The 14,704-nt window shown below is 39.6% G+C and overlaps 1 protein-coding gene across 2 annotated transcripts in view; it reads right to left on the bottom strand.

Moving 5' to 3' along the window:
• DHX57 (DExH-box helicase 57) overlaps window positions 1-14,704 on the bottom strand; it is a 78,139-nt gene that overhangs the window by 58,246 nt on the left and 5,189 nt on the right. For both annotated transcript variants that reach the window (XM_008970881.6, XM_003817633.6), the window contains exons 2-7: window positions 12,091-12,323; window positions 7,268-7,426; window positions 6,054-6,242; window positions 4,908-5,746; window positions 2,564-2,739; window positions 216-337 (exon numbers count right to left, since the gene is read on the bottom strand). In XM_008970881.6, the coding sequence (XP_008969129.1) occupies window positions 216-337; window positions 2,564-2,739; window positions 4,908-5,746; window positions 6,054-6,242; window positions 7,268-7,426; window positions 12,091-12,317 (1,712 nt within the window). In that variant the 5' untranslated portion in view covers window positions 12,318-12,323. The remainder of the gene's footprint in view (window positions 1-215; window positions 338-2,563; window positions 2,740-4,907; window positions 5,747-6,053; window positions 6,243-7,267; window positions 7,427-12,090; window positions 12,324-14,704) is intronic.

Genomic DNA, 14,704 nt, shown 5'->3' with positions numbered 1-14,704 from the left:
CTCTCAAGCTAAATGTTCTAGAACTATCCTTTAAATTTAAACATGAGCCTTGTTAAAAATCTTCAGCTGGATTTTTTTGCCTTATGTCTCAAGGCAGATGTATATAATATCTATAAATCCAGCTACAGTTTTTAACAAGTTGAACTGGTTATGGTAACCAGGGTGCATATAATATTTATAGATGAAAGCTGCAGATGAATAAACTGCATTCTTACCCAGTCATACCACTTATGACAACCACCTGGTGCTTACGCAATAAGTTAAGAATGGTTTCTCTTTCTTCCCAAGCAGGGAGTGATTGCCTCTCTTGCAGAATGGACTGGAACTGTCTGGAAGCCTAATAAAATCAAAGATAAGATATCAGTTGGGTTACTTTTTTTTTTTTTGAGACAGGGTCTCACTCTGTTGCCAGGCTGGAGTGCAGTGGCGCGATCACGGCTCACTCCAATCTGCACTTCCCAGGCTCTAGCGATCCTCCCGCCTCAAGCTCCCAAGTAGCTGGGACTACAGATGTGTGCCACTATACCCGGCTTTTTGTATTTTTTTGTAGAGGCAGGACTTCACCATGTTGTCCAGGCTGGCCTCAAACTCCTGTGCTCAAGAATCCACCTGCCTTGGTCTCCCAAAGTGCTGGGATTACAGCTTTTTTTTTTTTTTAATTATAGAGACAGAGTCTTGTTATGTTGCCCTGGATGGTCTTGCACTCCTGGCCTTGAGTGATCCTTTGTTGGATTTGTTGGGATTGGATGTATATTGGATGTATATTGGATGAAGACTTTATTCAGAATGCTGCTCAGAGAATCAGCCAGAATGAGTTGTGGAATCTGTACATTAGTTTTCCAACATCTGAATAAACCGAAAGATTTTCTGGGTGAAATAAAGCCCTCTTGCTTAGCACATATCCAGTTCTTCCCAACAAGAGTCTCTATACAAGTACTGTCCAATAGAACTTTCCGTGTTGATGGAAATGTTCTATACCTGTGCTGTCCAATACAGCAACACCTGGCTACATGTGGCTATTGAGCACCTGAAATGTGAAGAATAGTGTTACTGAGGAACTGAATTTTTAATTTTAATTAATTAATATAAACAGCCAAACATGGGTAGGGGCTACCATATCAGACAGCATAGCTCTAAGCAATATCAGATTTTTACCTAAATCAATAATAGAAAAGCACTCACTAAAGGGTTATTTTTGGGCAGTCACTACAACTATATAAATCAATTTCATATTTAATGGCCAATGCTATAAAAATTGCCTTGTTTGTTAAAACTCTGGCTATACTTTTGAATACTGTAATAAATTTACAGGAACATGCTATTTCCTACATATAATTTTATCATAAACTTACCACACTGATCAAATTGAATATCTAATTTTTTGTTTCTATCATCTTACCTACAGTGCAATTTATATACATTGTGATGTTCTTTGGGTATTGTACTACATATGTGATGGTGTTACATGGTGTCAAAAATCAGACTCACAGAACTTTAGAACTGGAGGGCCCTTAGAGAGCATTTAATCCAATTCCCATATTGCTTAAGCAACTTGCCTCTGTCCTATCTCTAACTTTGCCCTCAGGATTCACTTATGAATTCTTTTAAAATAATCTTCATGTGAATGGGGTAAAAACAAAATGGACTTTAGAAACAGAATTGGCTAAACCACTTACTAGCTATGTGATCTTGGGCACATTATTTATCCTTTGAGTCTTTGAAACAGGGTAAAAGTCCTTCCTTATCCTTCTCCTTTTATATATTAATTTTTTCTAAGGTAAATCGCAGTATTTGTTTTGTTTTGGTTTTAGAGACAGGGACTCATTATGTTTTCCAGGCTGGCATTGTCTCAAGTGATCCTCCTGCCTCAGCCTTCCAAGTAGCTGAGACTACAGGCATGTGTTACCACGCCCGCCTGGCTCTAAACCACAGTATTTGTTTTTATTTTGTTTTGTTTTGTTTTGTTGTTTTGTTTTGTTTTTGAGACAGAGTCTTGCTCTGTTGCCCAGGCTGGAGTACAGTGGTGCAATCATGGCTCGCTGGAACCTGCACCACCAAAGTTCAAGCAATTCTTGTGCCTCAGCCTCCCAAGTGGCTGGGATTACAGGCACCTGCCACCACGCCCGGCTACTTTTTGTATTTTTAGTAGAGACAGGGTTTTGCCATGTTGGCTAGGGTGGTCTTAAACTCCTGACCTCAGGTGATCTGCCTACCTCGGCATCCCAAAGTGCTGGGATTACAGGTGTGAGCCACCGTGCCCGGCCAGTAAACCACAGTATTGATATTCCTTTTACATACCAGATTGTCTGTCACAGTACCAAAGGCACATGACTCTGAGACTATTTGGCATATATGTGTGTGTTTGCTATGTACCAGCTATAGGATTTTCCAAAACCATCTAGCATATGCACTTAAGTTTGCTGTGGCCTGTAGAAACTTTGACCACTCAGGGAGAAAAAGAACCAAAAGAATATTAAGGAGGGTAGCCAAAGCTCCCTAATTCCTAATCCCATCATCCAGATATTAGGGAGGCAACGCTACTCATTCTCTCAGCATACCCTACCTGTTTCATTCGGAACTGCTTGCAGATTTTACCATTTTCAGCATGTACTGACTTTGCCTGCCAGTCATATCTTTTGGAAATCTTTTTCTTAAGGTTCACATAGCTTTCATTCTCTACTATAACAGGTGCAGGACCGTCATCCTCATCTGACTCCTCAGATTCTGATGCTTTTTCAACTTGAAGGAAATAAAAGAAAACATTTCAGTATGGAGCCCTTTCTTTAACAAAAGGGGAAAGTCGCTGTCTAACAGAGTATCAACAACAAAAAGTCAAAATGGAGAAAAAGTGAAAACTTGAATAAAGTAAGTTCATTCATTTCTAGTATTTCTATTTCTATTTCTAAAGAACTTAAAATGCATCCTCAGATAAACTTTTATCAAGCATAAACAAAGTAATTAACATTAAAAGAATTAGCAGTGAATGTTTCAACTGTATGCAAGTGTCCCCAAATCCCACAACGTAAAACAACACAAATATCTATCAAATGATGAATCAATGAACAAAATGTGGTATGTCCACATAATAGAATATTATTCACTAATAAAAAGGAATGATGTAGTGATACGTGCTAGAACACGGATGAACCTTGAACACATTAGCTAAGTGAAAGAAGCCCATCTCAAAAAGCTGCATATTGTGTAATTCCATTTCTATGAAATGTCCAGAGTAGGCAAATCCATAGAGATAGACAGCAGATTTGTGGTTGTGAGGGGCTGGGGGAAGGGGAAAATGAGGAGAGACTGCTATGGGTACATGGGTACAGGGTTTCTTTTGGGGTTGATGATAACGTCCAGGGATTAAAAGGTGGTCATTGTTGCATAATTCTATAAAAATACTAAAAACCATTGAATTGTGTATTTTAAAAGAGTGAATTTTATGGTATATAAATTATGTCTCAATAAAACTATTATTTTAGAAAAAAAGTCCATGACACATAATTTTCATTTCCCAAGGAACACATTTGAACCCATGCGCTAGAAGCTGCCATCTGGGAGTGGGTCGGGTGGTTAGTGAGTGAATCTGGCTAAATGACCAGCAGCCACATCTCAGAACAGTGTCACTGTTCTCTACTCATTGAAGTTTACCCAAGGACTCTCATGAAATAATACAAACTTTTGTTTCTCTGGAAGAAAGATAGATGGCAACCAATAAAAGAGGATCCTTTTTTTTTTTTTTTTTAATTAAGAAATAGAGTCTCACTCTGTCTCCAAGGCCGAAATGCAATGGCTCACTGCAGCTTCTACCTCCGAGGCTGAAGTGATTCCCCCACAACAGCCTCTTGAGTACCTGGGACTCAGAGGAGTGCACAACCATGGCTGACTAGCTAAGAAAATATATATATTTTCTAGAGATGGGGTCTCATTATGCTGCTCAGGCTGGTCTCAAACTCCTGGGCTCAAGCAGTGCTCTCACCTCAGCCTCCCAAAGTGCTGGGATTACAGGCATGAGCCACCACACCCAGCAGAGAATTCTTTGAAAGGGGCTTACTTGTGGTGTAAGAATCTGCATAGCAGGCCATGTGCGATGGCTCACGCCTGTAATCCCAGCACTTTGGGAGGCCAAGGCAGGCGGATCACCTGAGGTCAGGAGTTCAAGACCAGCCTGGCCAACATGGTGAAACCCTGTCTTACTGAAAATAGAAAAATTAGCCAGGCGTGGTGGCGGGTGCCTGTAATCCCAGCTACTCAGGAGGCTGAGGCAGGAGAATCGCTTGAACCTGGGAGTCAGAGGTTGCAGTGAGCTGAGATCATACCACTGCACTCCAGCTTGGGGGACAAGAGTGAAACTCCATCTTAAAAAAATAAAAATAAAAAGAATCTGCACAGTAAACCTAGATCTAGACAAAGCTAGAAGCCTGCACAAGTATTTGAGGATTTAGGGATTCATAGAGCTATCCCGAAAGAATTCTGGGGGTCTAGTACACCAAAAGCAGGAGGGTATGGATAGTGGTATAAAAAGCAAAATATCTCTAAAAATTCATTTGAAAGTAATTCAGTATACAGTATAAGAAGTAAACAAAAGAAAACCAAATGAATTAAATAAAACAGATTTTCTGAGAACGTACCTTAAGGTCCTTCCAAGCCTCGGATTTTGTATAGTTAAACATACGTCACTACAAACTTTCAACTCAGGGAGCCCAACCACAGCAACACAATTGAGCCTTACAATTAAAGTCAGATACAATTACAATTCAGGGAATTCTCATTCCCTTTTGCCCATGGGACTTAATGGCTTGTTCAGCTTGTTCAAGATCACTAAGCCATCCTAGACCAGCCTTAAAGGCTTTGACTTCTAAACCCATCATTCTGAATGCCTCCCTCCACAAGATCAATGCCTTACATACCTTCTGGAATTTGATTAGAAACAAAAGAATTATTTGGAATCAGTGGTTTATGACAGGCAGGATTATTTATTCTGGTCCTAGAGGGTACTGGCAGAAAGTTCACAGGAGGGTCACTATACTTGTGGTGGGTATTCGTTAGTAACTTGACTATTTCCGACTCTTCCTCTAAAAGGGTTATCAAAGAATATACGACAGGTTCCGAAGTTTCCGCAAATGTCAAGGCCTTGTCATAAAGAAACTCAGAAATATGTAAACGACAAGCCAGAGGTAGGTTCTCATTGGTGGAATAAAATGCCACGAGGGGAGCTTGGTAGGGATATTTGTGGTCTTTAGAAAATCGAATTTCAAGTTCATATAAAAAAGATGCATCTTCAATAGCATTAAGATGAGAATCATCTACACTTCTTTCTATTCTTCCAACAATTTGATTTGGGGGCACTTCATGTTTGAATCTGCATTTTGATCCAAATTTACAATTTCCTTTGAGGTAAAATTTACAGATTTCAAGTGAATTCTCTTGTACATTTTTGGTACTTTCTTTTGGCTTGGATTTGCGGAATCTACTTGTCAGATACTCCAGTTCTAACCCAATGGTCCAGACTCTGTTCTGAATTCTTTCTATAAATTTTTCTCCACAGATGGACTTGAGAGCAAATGCCTCTTCCTGTCGCTGTTCCATACACTCATCCAAGCTTATCTGGTTGACTGCCTCAGAGATCTTCATCCTCTCTCCAAATGTCTCTGAAAAACACTGGGTAAGGAGATGCTCTAGTGATGCTCCCACATCTCCATCACACATCCTCAGGACCGCTTGACAGCGTTCAGTATTGAAACCATACCTGTCAAGGGCAAAACATAACAAAAATGACACATAAAAAGCAGTATCACACCATTACAGTAAAATTCATTTAAATATGCTTAGATGAAGTTATGACTATACATAGGCAGGGCTTGTATTTTGAAAAAGCATTCCTGATAACAATAAGCCCTCCTGAATGACCCCTTCTGATAAGATAGAATATTAGGCCTATCAGGCATTACTGGAACCCACATAATAGGAAAGTACACAAAGAGGGGTAGTGGGTTTATATGATTTCGGTTTCCTTGAATTCTTTCCCAACTCCCATAAATGATCAAAGCAATCACCTGGAAAGTTTTTGCACTGCAAATGGGGAGACTGTAAATTCTGGAACATAAGGCTCCACTGAGGCTAAGCCAGCATATTCCAAAGGATCCAAGTCGGGAACGAGGGAAGGTTCCTGTCCAGCTGGCCAGTACCGCTCATCGTTACAGCAATCAGGCTCATCATCTTCCTCCTCCCCAGAAATGCCTCTTCTAGCAAAGGCAACATTTTCATATATTAGATATTACTTTCTACTTACTTCAAAGAAAAATTTAGCAAAGGTCTAAGAATTTAATTCATAGGATCCTGACTACTCTTCAGTTGCTGATTTAATCTTATATTGAACTATTAATTTATATCTTGGCAATTAACATTTACCAGGCATTTATTAAATGCCAGGTACTGTGTTAAGTGCTTTATATGAACTAACTCCTTTAATCTTCCCAATAACTGTACCAAATACTACTGGAATGTCCTTTTTTTTTTTTTTTTAGATGGTCAACTAAAACTCAGAGAGGATTAGTAACTGCCTAGGTTACACATTAAGGAGCAAATAGAGATTTTGCCAAAGGCAGACAGATTCCTGTGTTCTTAACCACAGAAACCTTGGCTATTCTCTCTCTTCTCATTCATAAAAACACTATCCCTAATTGTTTGTTTTGCTACATAATCTCCCTTTCTAAATCTAAAACAGATAAGAGATTTGTAGATAGGATGGAAAATGAGCTGTTCATGACTGGCCACTAATTAATTCTGGTAAATGGAAAGAAGGAATTAACTTCTCCAACTGAAATCCAAAGCAAAAGAGCCGAAATGCAGTAGAGTGGGAAACGACTAAGATTTAAGAGTAAAAGCTTTCTCTTAGGCAGACAGTCATGACAAGCAAATCCTAAGACTGCACCTGACCGAGTCAATATTTGCTCCTTCAACACTACTTCTACTTGTTCATTACAAGGGTTTATCTGGAAGGTTACAGATAAATCAGTTACTGAATCCATATGAGCACTGCCCTGGAAAAAAATAAAGATAAAAAGGCAATCCCATGGATGTTGCAAAACAAACTCACTCTAAAATTGTGGCTGAATAATTATTCTTGTATTTCTCTTGGCTCACTTTCAACTAATTAAATGGCCACAATAGGATCAGTACTGACACAGCATTCCAAAGATGCACAGGACCTTCACACTGCCAGTATGTTTTCCTTAATATAATAATTGACTCAAATAAAACAATTTACTCAGATCCGGCATCAGCATCTTGTTCTTGCAGGTCTCGGAGAAGAGCTTTCACTTTCTCTTGATTCTCAGAAGTCATATGTAGAGTCTGAAGGGGTACTTTGGCTTTGGGTTTCCATTTTGGGCGTGACTCTCCTTTGCTTATGTTACTGTTGCTAGGTCTATAGAGAACAAAAGAGCAAAATTACACACATACCTTCAATCAGAACTTTTACACTCTCCTCAGGGGTCCCCAGATATGCACAATACAAACTGGATTGTCAAGTATCTTACAAAAGATGACAATGAATGTGAGGAGATTCTCCATTTTCTATAGTATTTACCAGACTTCATTATATCAGACCTGCTGGAAAAAAACCTTATCAGATTCTTGGCCAGGTGCAGTGGCTCACGCCTGTAATCCTGGCACTTTGGGAGGCCGAGGCTGGCGGATCACCTGAGGTCAGGAGTTTCAGACCAGCCTGGCCAACATGGTGAAATGCTGTCTCTACTAAAAATACAAAAATTATCTGGGCGTGGCAGTGCGCTCCTGTAATCCTAGCTACTCAGGAGGCTGAGGCAGGAGAATCACTTGAACTTGGAGGTGGAGGTTGCAGTAAGCCAAGATTGTGCCACTGCACTACAGCCTGGGCAACAGAGCGAGACTCCGTTTAAAAAAAAAAAAAACAACAAAACTTAACAGATTCTTAATCATTAATTCTGGCTTCACTAACTCAAGAATCCTTAGGAAAAAGCAATGCTAATGATGGTTTCCTCTGCACTATAGGACATGAAGAGCATTTCATTTCATTCTGCATTAAAATCTGAAAACCACTGAGTTTCATTCTTCCTTGTGAATATTAAGGCCCTATTTCTAAAATACCCAATTATCTTTATTTCTGATTATTAAAAAAAAAAAAAAAAGGCCGGGGGCATTGGCTGACACCTGTAATTCCAGCACTTTAAGAGGCTGAAGTGGTAGGATTGCTTAAGCCCCAGGAGTTCGAGACCAGCCTGGGCAATATAGCAAGATCCTGTCTCTATTTAAAAAAAAAGAAATAAAAAAATTACACAGCATATATAATCTCTTATGATTTGTCTGATCATTAGGAAATGATCAGTTAAACATGAGGGGGAGTTGGGAGTTCCACATGCTCCTATCTTAAAGTCATCCTTTATCTTAAAGTCAGTCTTTACATTTGTAAACTATATGCCAATCTCTTTAATCTCCTCAAGGAAATCATTCCAGCACTTATTCCCCTTTCTAAATCACTGGTTTTTCATTCTTCTTTGGATCATTCCCATCAGCATACAGACATACTATAAGGTCTACCCTCTTAAAAAAATGAAACCAAGCCAAATCCTCCCTTGAGTGCACATCTCCCTGTAGCTACTGACCCATCTCTCCTCCCTCTAGCTCCCTTATAGTAAAACTTCTCATTAGGTTATCAAAATCATTGTCTCTGTCTCCATTTTCTTTCCTCTTCTCTCTGAAACACAACCCAATCAGTATTTCCTATGCTACTACAGCTCTTGTCAAGGTTAACCATGATACCCACATTGTCAAATCCAGTGGACAATTCCAGTAGGTCAAGGACATTTTCCTTGACCTACCAGAAGCATTTTTCCACAAATGTGTACCCTCTTTAAGCATACAATTCGATCTTATTGGCTACTCTCCTTTAAAACACCTTTGTCCCTTGGCTTCCAAAAACCACTCTCTTAGTTTCCTACTTCATTGGCAGCTCCTTCTCAATCCCCTTTGTTTTTCATACTTTCTCTTAGCTTTATTTATTTTTTAACTAAAAATTTTTATTGATACATAATAATTGTACATTCTTTATATGGTTGATAATGGTTTGGCTGCAAGTCAAATCTCATCTTCAATTGAAGTTCCCATAATCCCCACATGTTATGGGAGGGAACCGGTTGGAGGTAGTTGAATCATGGGGGCAGTCTCCCCCATGCTATTCTCGTGATAGTGAGTAACTTCTCACGAGATCTGATGGTTTTATAAGGGGTGTCCCCCTTTACTTGGTTCTCATTCTTCTTTCTCCTGCCACCTTGTGAAGAAGGATGCTTTTGCTTCCCCTTTCAGCATGATTGTAAGTTTCCTGAGGCCACCCCAGCCCTGTGGTACTGTGAGTCAATTAAACCTCTTTCCTTTATAAATTACTCAGTCTCGGGTATGTCCTTATAGCAGCGTGAGAATGGACTAATACAGGGGTACATGTGCTATTTTGATACATGCATACAATGTGTAGTGATCAAATCAGGGTAATTAGAATATCTAACACCTCACACATTTATCATCTCTTTGTGTTGGGAACATTCCAAATTCTCTTAGCTTTAAAACCTAGAGTGTCCCAGGGCTCAAACATCAGATACCTTCTCTATTCAATTTTATCCAGACTCAGAACTTTAGCATTTATCTATAGAAGACTCACACATTTACATCTCCAGCCTAGATCTTTTTCTTGAACCTCAGATTTATATATTAAATTATCTATTTTATATCTACACTTGGAGAACATCTCCTAACTGGTCTCCTTGCTTTCAACTCATGCTCCTTTATAGTTTATTCTCTACAAAGCACACCCAGTCAATGCTATTGAGTATAGATTCATAGACTGTACACTGCACAAAGGTTCCTGGCTGGGAGGGAAGAAGAGGGAGGAAGGGACAGCAAAATCCGGTCCATGCTCTGCTGGCTAAGCCATGATTCTGGTGTGGGGCTATAACTGTCCAAAGGAAGGAGCACCATTTTCTAATTCACATAAAGGCATACACTGAATAGAAACAACTCTGGCCAGACTGACTGATAATATCACACACCCTTGCCTCAAACCCTCCAAAGGCCTTCTGTCTTACTTCATGCAAAAGCCAAAGTCCTAATAATGGCCCATGAAGTCCTATACAGTCTGGCCTTTCTGATCTAATTGCCTACCACTTGCCTTCTTGCCCACTCATTCTAGCCACATGGTTCTTTGCTATTTCCTAAACCTTCCAAGCACATTCTTGCCTTAAGAAATTGCTATTCCCTCTGCCTTGAATGCTGTACTCAGAACTTCACAGCTTATTCCTTTACTTACTTCTTGCCTCTCTTCATGTGATACTTTATTAGGGGGGCTTTCTACATAAATTAACAATTCTATTTTGGTATTTTATATACCTGTTACACTCCTTTATTTCTCTCCATAGCATGCGGCACCTGGTAATGTTATACATTTGTTTATGGTTTTTCTATCTCAAATCCCATTCTATCTAGATAAGGACAATATTTTACTCCCTGCTGCAATTCCAAGTCCCTAAAACAGTGCCTGGTGCATGGTAGGCATTCAGTAAATACTTACCAAATGAATGAACATCTACGGACTCCAAGAACCTATAATGTCCATGTTTTGAAAAACTATGGAGCTGCAGCTAACTCAGAAGTTAGGTTCTTGGCTAGGCACAGTGGCTCACACCTGTAATTCCAACACTATGGGAGGCCAAGGCAGGAGAATCGCTTGAGCCCAGGAGTTCGAGACCAGCCTGGGCAACATAGAGAGACTATGCTGCTTGCTATTTATAAAGTCTATAGTAGTGTACAGTAATATCCCTAGGCCTTCACATCCACTCACCACTTCCACACTGACTCACCCAGAGCAAAATCCAGTCCTGCAACTTCCATTCACGGTAAGTGCCCTACATAGGTATCATTTTTAATCTCTTATACTCTATTTTTACTATACCTTTTCTATAACTAGACATGTTTAGATACACAAATACTTACCATTGTGTTATAATTGCTTAGAGTATTCAGTACAGCAACATGCTGTATAGATTTGTAGTCTAGGAGCAATTGGCTACATCATACAGCCTAGGTGTGTTGTAGGTTGTACCATCTGGGGTTGTGTAAGTACATTCTATGATGTTTGCACAACAATGAAATTGCCTAACAATGCATTTTTCAGAACACATCTCTGTCACTAAGTGATGCCTAATTGTAGTTATACTGTATAACATGCAATAGCAAAACATTTACTTTTATTAAATACTCATTAGAATTACTAGAATTCCCATGATTTATTCATTAGTTAAAAGTTGAACAGGAGAGAAACCTAGATAAGGCATCTGTTACTGGTCACCACATGTAACACCATCAGATGATGGCTGATTTGGCTGGAAAATACACAGCTCATCAACTAGAAAGACACAATACAGTCATGTTGCACTTTAGGCTGTTCAATGTTTGTTTTTTGAGATGGAGTCTCACTCTGTCACCCAGGCTGGAGTGCAGTGGTGTGATCTCAGCTCACTGCAACTTCTGCCTCCTGGGTTCAAGCAATTCTCCTGCCTCAGCCTCCCTAGTACCTGGGATTACAGGTGACCGCCACCATGCCTGGCTAATTTTTGTATTTTAGTAGAGACAGGATTTCACCCTATTGGCCAGGCTGGTCTCGAACTCCTGACCTCAAGCGATCCACACACCTGGGCCTCCCAAAGTGCTGGGATTACAGGCGTGAGCCACCGTACCTGTCCATGTTCAATGTTAACATCATCATTTTAACATCAATGTATGATGCATAAGGAATACTTAAAATAATTTTCATCACACTATTTCTGTATTTACTTTCCTAGTAACACTGGGTATAATAGCAGTATTACACTCAATTCAGTGTCATGCAACCTACATACACACAAAAGCTGTTATTTCCCATCATGTCTTCAGAAAAGGGTTACAAAGAGGAAGACAATTTGACCAGAATTACTCGACTTTTTTTCCCTTCTCAGCCATCTGTTGTCCCATACATTAGGGGTTGATACCATTCCCATATTTAAACATTCAAAGAGTTATAATGACCTGGAAGGGCGCCTTGATTCACTGAAGATACAAAAGTCATCTCCATCATCCCATATTCTACTGGAGGCCTTTCTGTTGCCGCCACCTCCACCACCACCACCGCCACCGCCACCACCACCACTCCCATGAGATTTACTGGCGTGACTCCTGCCTCCTCTTCCTCCTCTAGAAGACCCTTTTCCACCTCCTTTGCCTGGCTTGCCTTTTCTTCTTACTGAAGAACTCATTTTCACCTGCAAGAGAAAAAAATTAATGTAGACATCATAAAACCAGACATGTATGATAATCCTTTGTTTGCCAAACTTATGAATATAGGCTACTTTAAAGAAACAAAGGAAAATGCATATGTAAAAAGAGCTGGTCTTGGGGCAGGATTCTGAATCTGTTCCAGTGAAAAAATTTTAAAACTACAAAATAAAAAGAGCCAGCCAGTTTAGGGATAGTATGGATAAATCTTCACAAAAGATTTATAAGCACTTCTACCTCAGGACTAATATTTAGTGAATGTCTCTGATACAGATTTCTAAACTAAAGATGTACATCATAAACACAGGGAGAAGTGTCAAAATACACATGTCTAGGCTTTAATCCTAGATTCTCATTTGGTTAGGTCTAATTTAGAGTTTTATTTATTTATTTATTTATTTAGAGATGGAGTCTTGCTCTGTCGCCCAGGCCGGACGATCTCAGCTCACTGCAACCTCTGCCTCCTGGGTTCAAGCAATTCTCCTACCTCAGCCTCTGGAGTAGCTGGGACTACAGGCGCCTGCCACCACGCCCAGCTAATATTTGTATTTTTAGTAGAGATGGGGGTTTCACCATGTTGGCCAGGCTGGTCTCGAACTCATGACCTCAAGTGATCTGCACACCTCAGCATCCCAAAGTGCTTGGATTACAGGTGTGAGCCACTGCACCCGGCCTAGCATAGAATTTTAAAAATCCAGTCGAGAAGTTTTCATGTATTTAATATATGTTTTGACAAAATTTAAATTTATATATGCTGTATCAGGAACACAGCTTGGGCTCAGAGATTCTGCCAAGGGCAAAAGGGAAGTAGGCCATAAGACAGATAGCTCCTAATCTTTTTCCAAAGGACTGACTCCATTTACAATGGAGTGTGGAGAAGTTCAAACCTAAAGGTGCTTTCAAGAAGAGTGAGGTTGTGGGGAAAGGGAGATTACAGGATTAAATGAAGATGTAGTTTAGACTGTTGGCCAACTAGTTTGCAGGAAGCAAACCAAGGAATAAGATCACTAGGAAGTTCCTTTTTGGGATTAGAACGAGTATTAAACTGGGATCTCAGAAACTATTGCTTCAAAGAAGCCATACTTTGGTTGGATTAGTTTGTAAAGGAATTTACTCTCCAGAGCATTGTTGAAAACAATTCAGCAATCAACCATGGGCATACCCAAAGCTGTACCTCCCAGAGGAGCAACAACAGAGGCTTAAAATTGTAGGAGGGAAATAGACTTCACTAAAATATTCTAGCCAGTCACTAAAAATTAAACCAGGAAATAACAATAAGAAGCCCCTGAAAGGGGAGAATCAGTACCCAGAGTTGTTACAGTATGTTATCCAAAATGTTCAGTTAACAACAAAAAAGTCACAAGGCATGCAAAGAAACACTTAAGTATGACCCATACACTGGAGAGAAAAAGCACAAACTGCCTATGAGTGAGATCAGATGTCAGATTTAACAGAAAAGGAGTTCAAAATAGTCATTATAAGTATGTTCACAGAAATAAAGGAATGCACAATTAAAGCAGTAAAGGAAGGTATGATGACAATGTCATATCAAATTGAGAACATCAATAAAGAGATAAAAAATTATATATATAAAAAGAACCAAATGGGAATTCTGGAGTTGAAAAGTATACTAATTGAAATTAAAAATTCACTAGAGAAGCTCAACCATAAACATGAACTAGCAAGAGAAAGAACTGATGAACTTGAAGACAGACTGACATTGATTATGCAAGCTGAAAACAGAGAGAACGATAAATGAAGAAAAGTGAACAGAGCCTTGGAAAAATGTGGGACACCATCAAGGGTACCATATACATATAATGAGAATACCAGAAGGAAAGGAAAGAAAGAAAAGAGCAGAAAAAATATTCAAAGAAATAATGGTAGAAAACTTCTCTGATTCATTAAAAATCAATAACCTCCACATGCAGGAAGCTCAATGGCCTCCAACTATTAGAAAATAAACACAGAGATGCACAAAATGGACATGTTGCAATAAAAATGTTGAAGGTCAAAAGACAAAGAGAAAATCATGAAAGGAGTAAGAGAAAAACAACTTATCACTTACAGGGGGGAACCCCAATAAAATTAATGACTGATTTCTTCACAGAAACAATGGAGGGCAGAAGGTAATGACATATATATTTAAAATACTCAAAGAAAAAAATAGGGCTGGGCGTGGTGGCTCACGCCTGTAATTCCAGCACTATGGGAGGCCAAGGCGGGCAGATCACGAGGTCAGGAGATCAAGACCATCTTGGCTAACACAGTGAAACCCTGTCTCTACTAAAAATACAAAAAATTAGCTGGGTGTGGTGGCACACACCTGTAGTCCCAGCTGCTTCGGAGGCTGAGGCAGGAGAATCAC

This window comes from Pan paniscus, chromosome 12 (genome assembly GCF_029289425.2).
Source record: "Pan paniscus chromosome 12, NHGRI_mPanPan1-v2.0_pri, whole genome shotgun sequence".
In the NCBI taxonomy this organism is placed as follows: Eukaryota; Metazoa; Chordata; class Mammalia; order Primates; family Hominidae; genus Pan; species Pan paniscus.
This window is presented reverse-complemented; position numbering and strand designations above follow the sequence as displayed.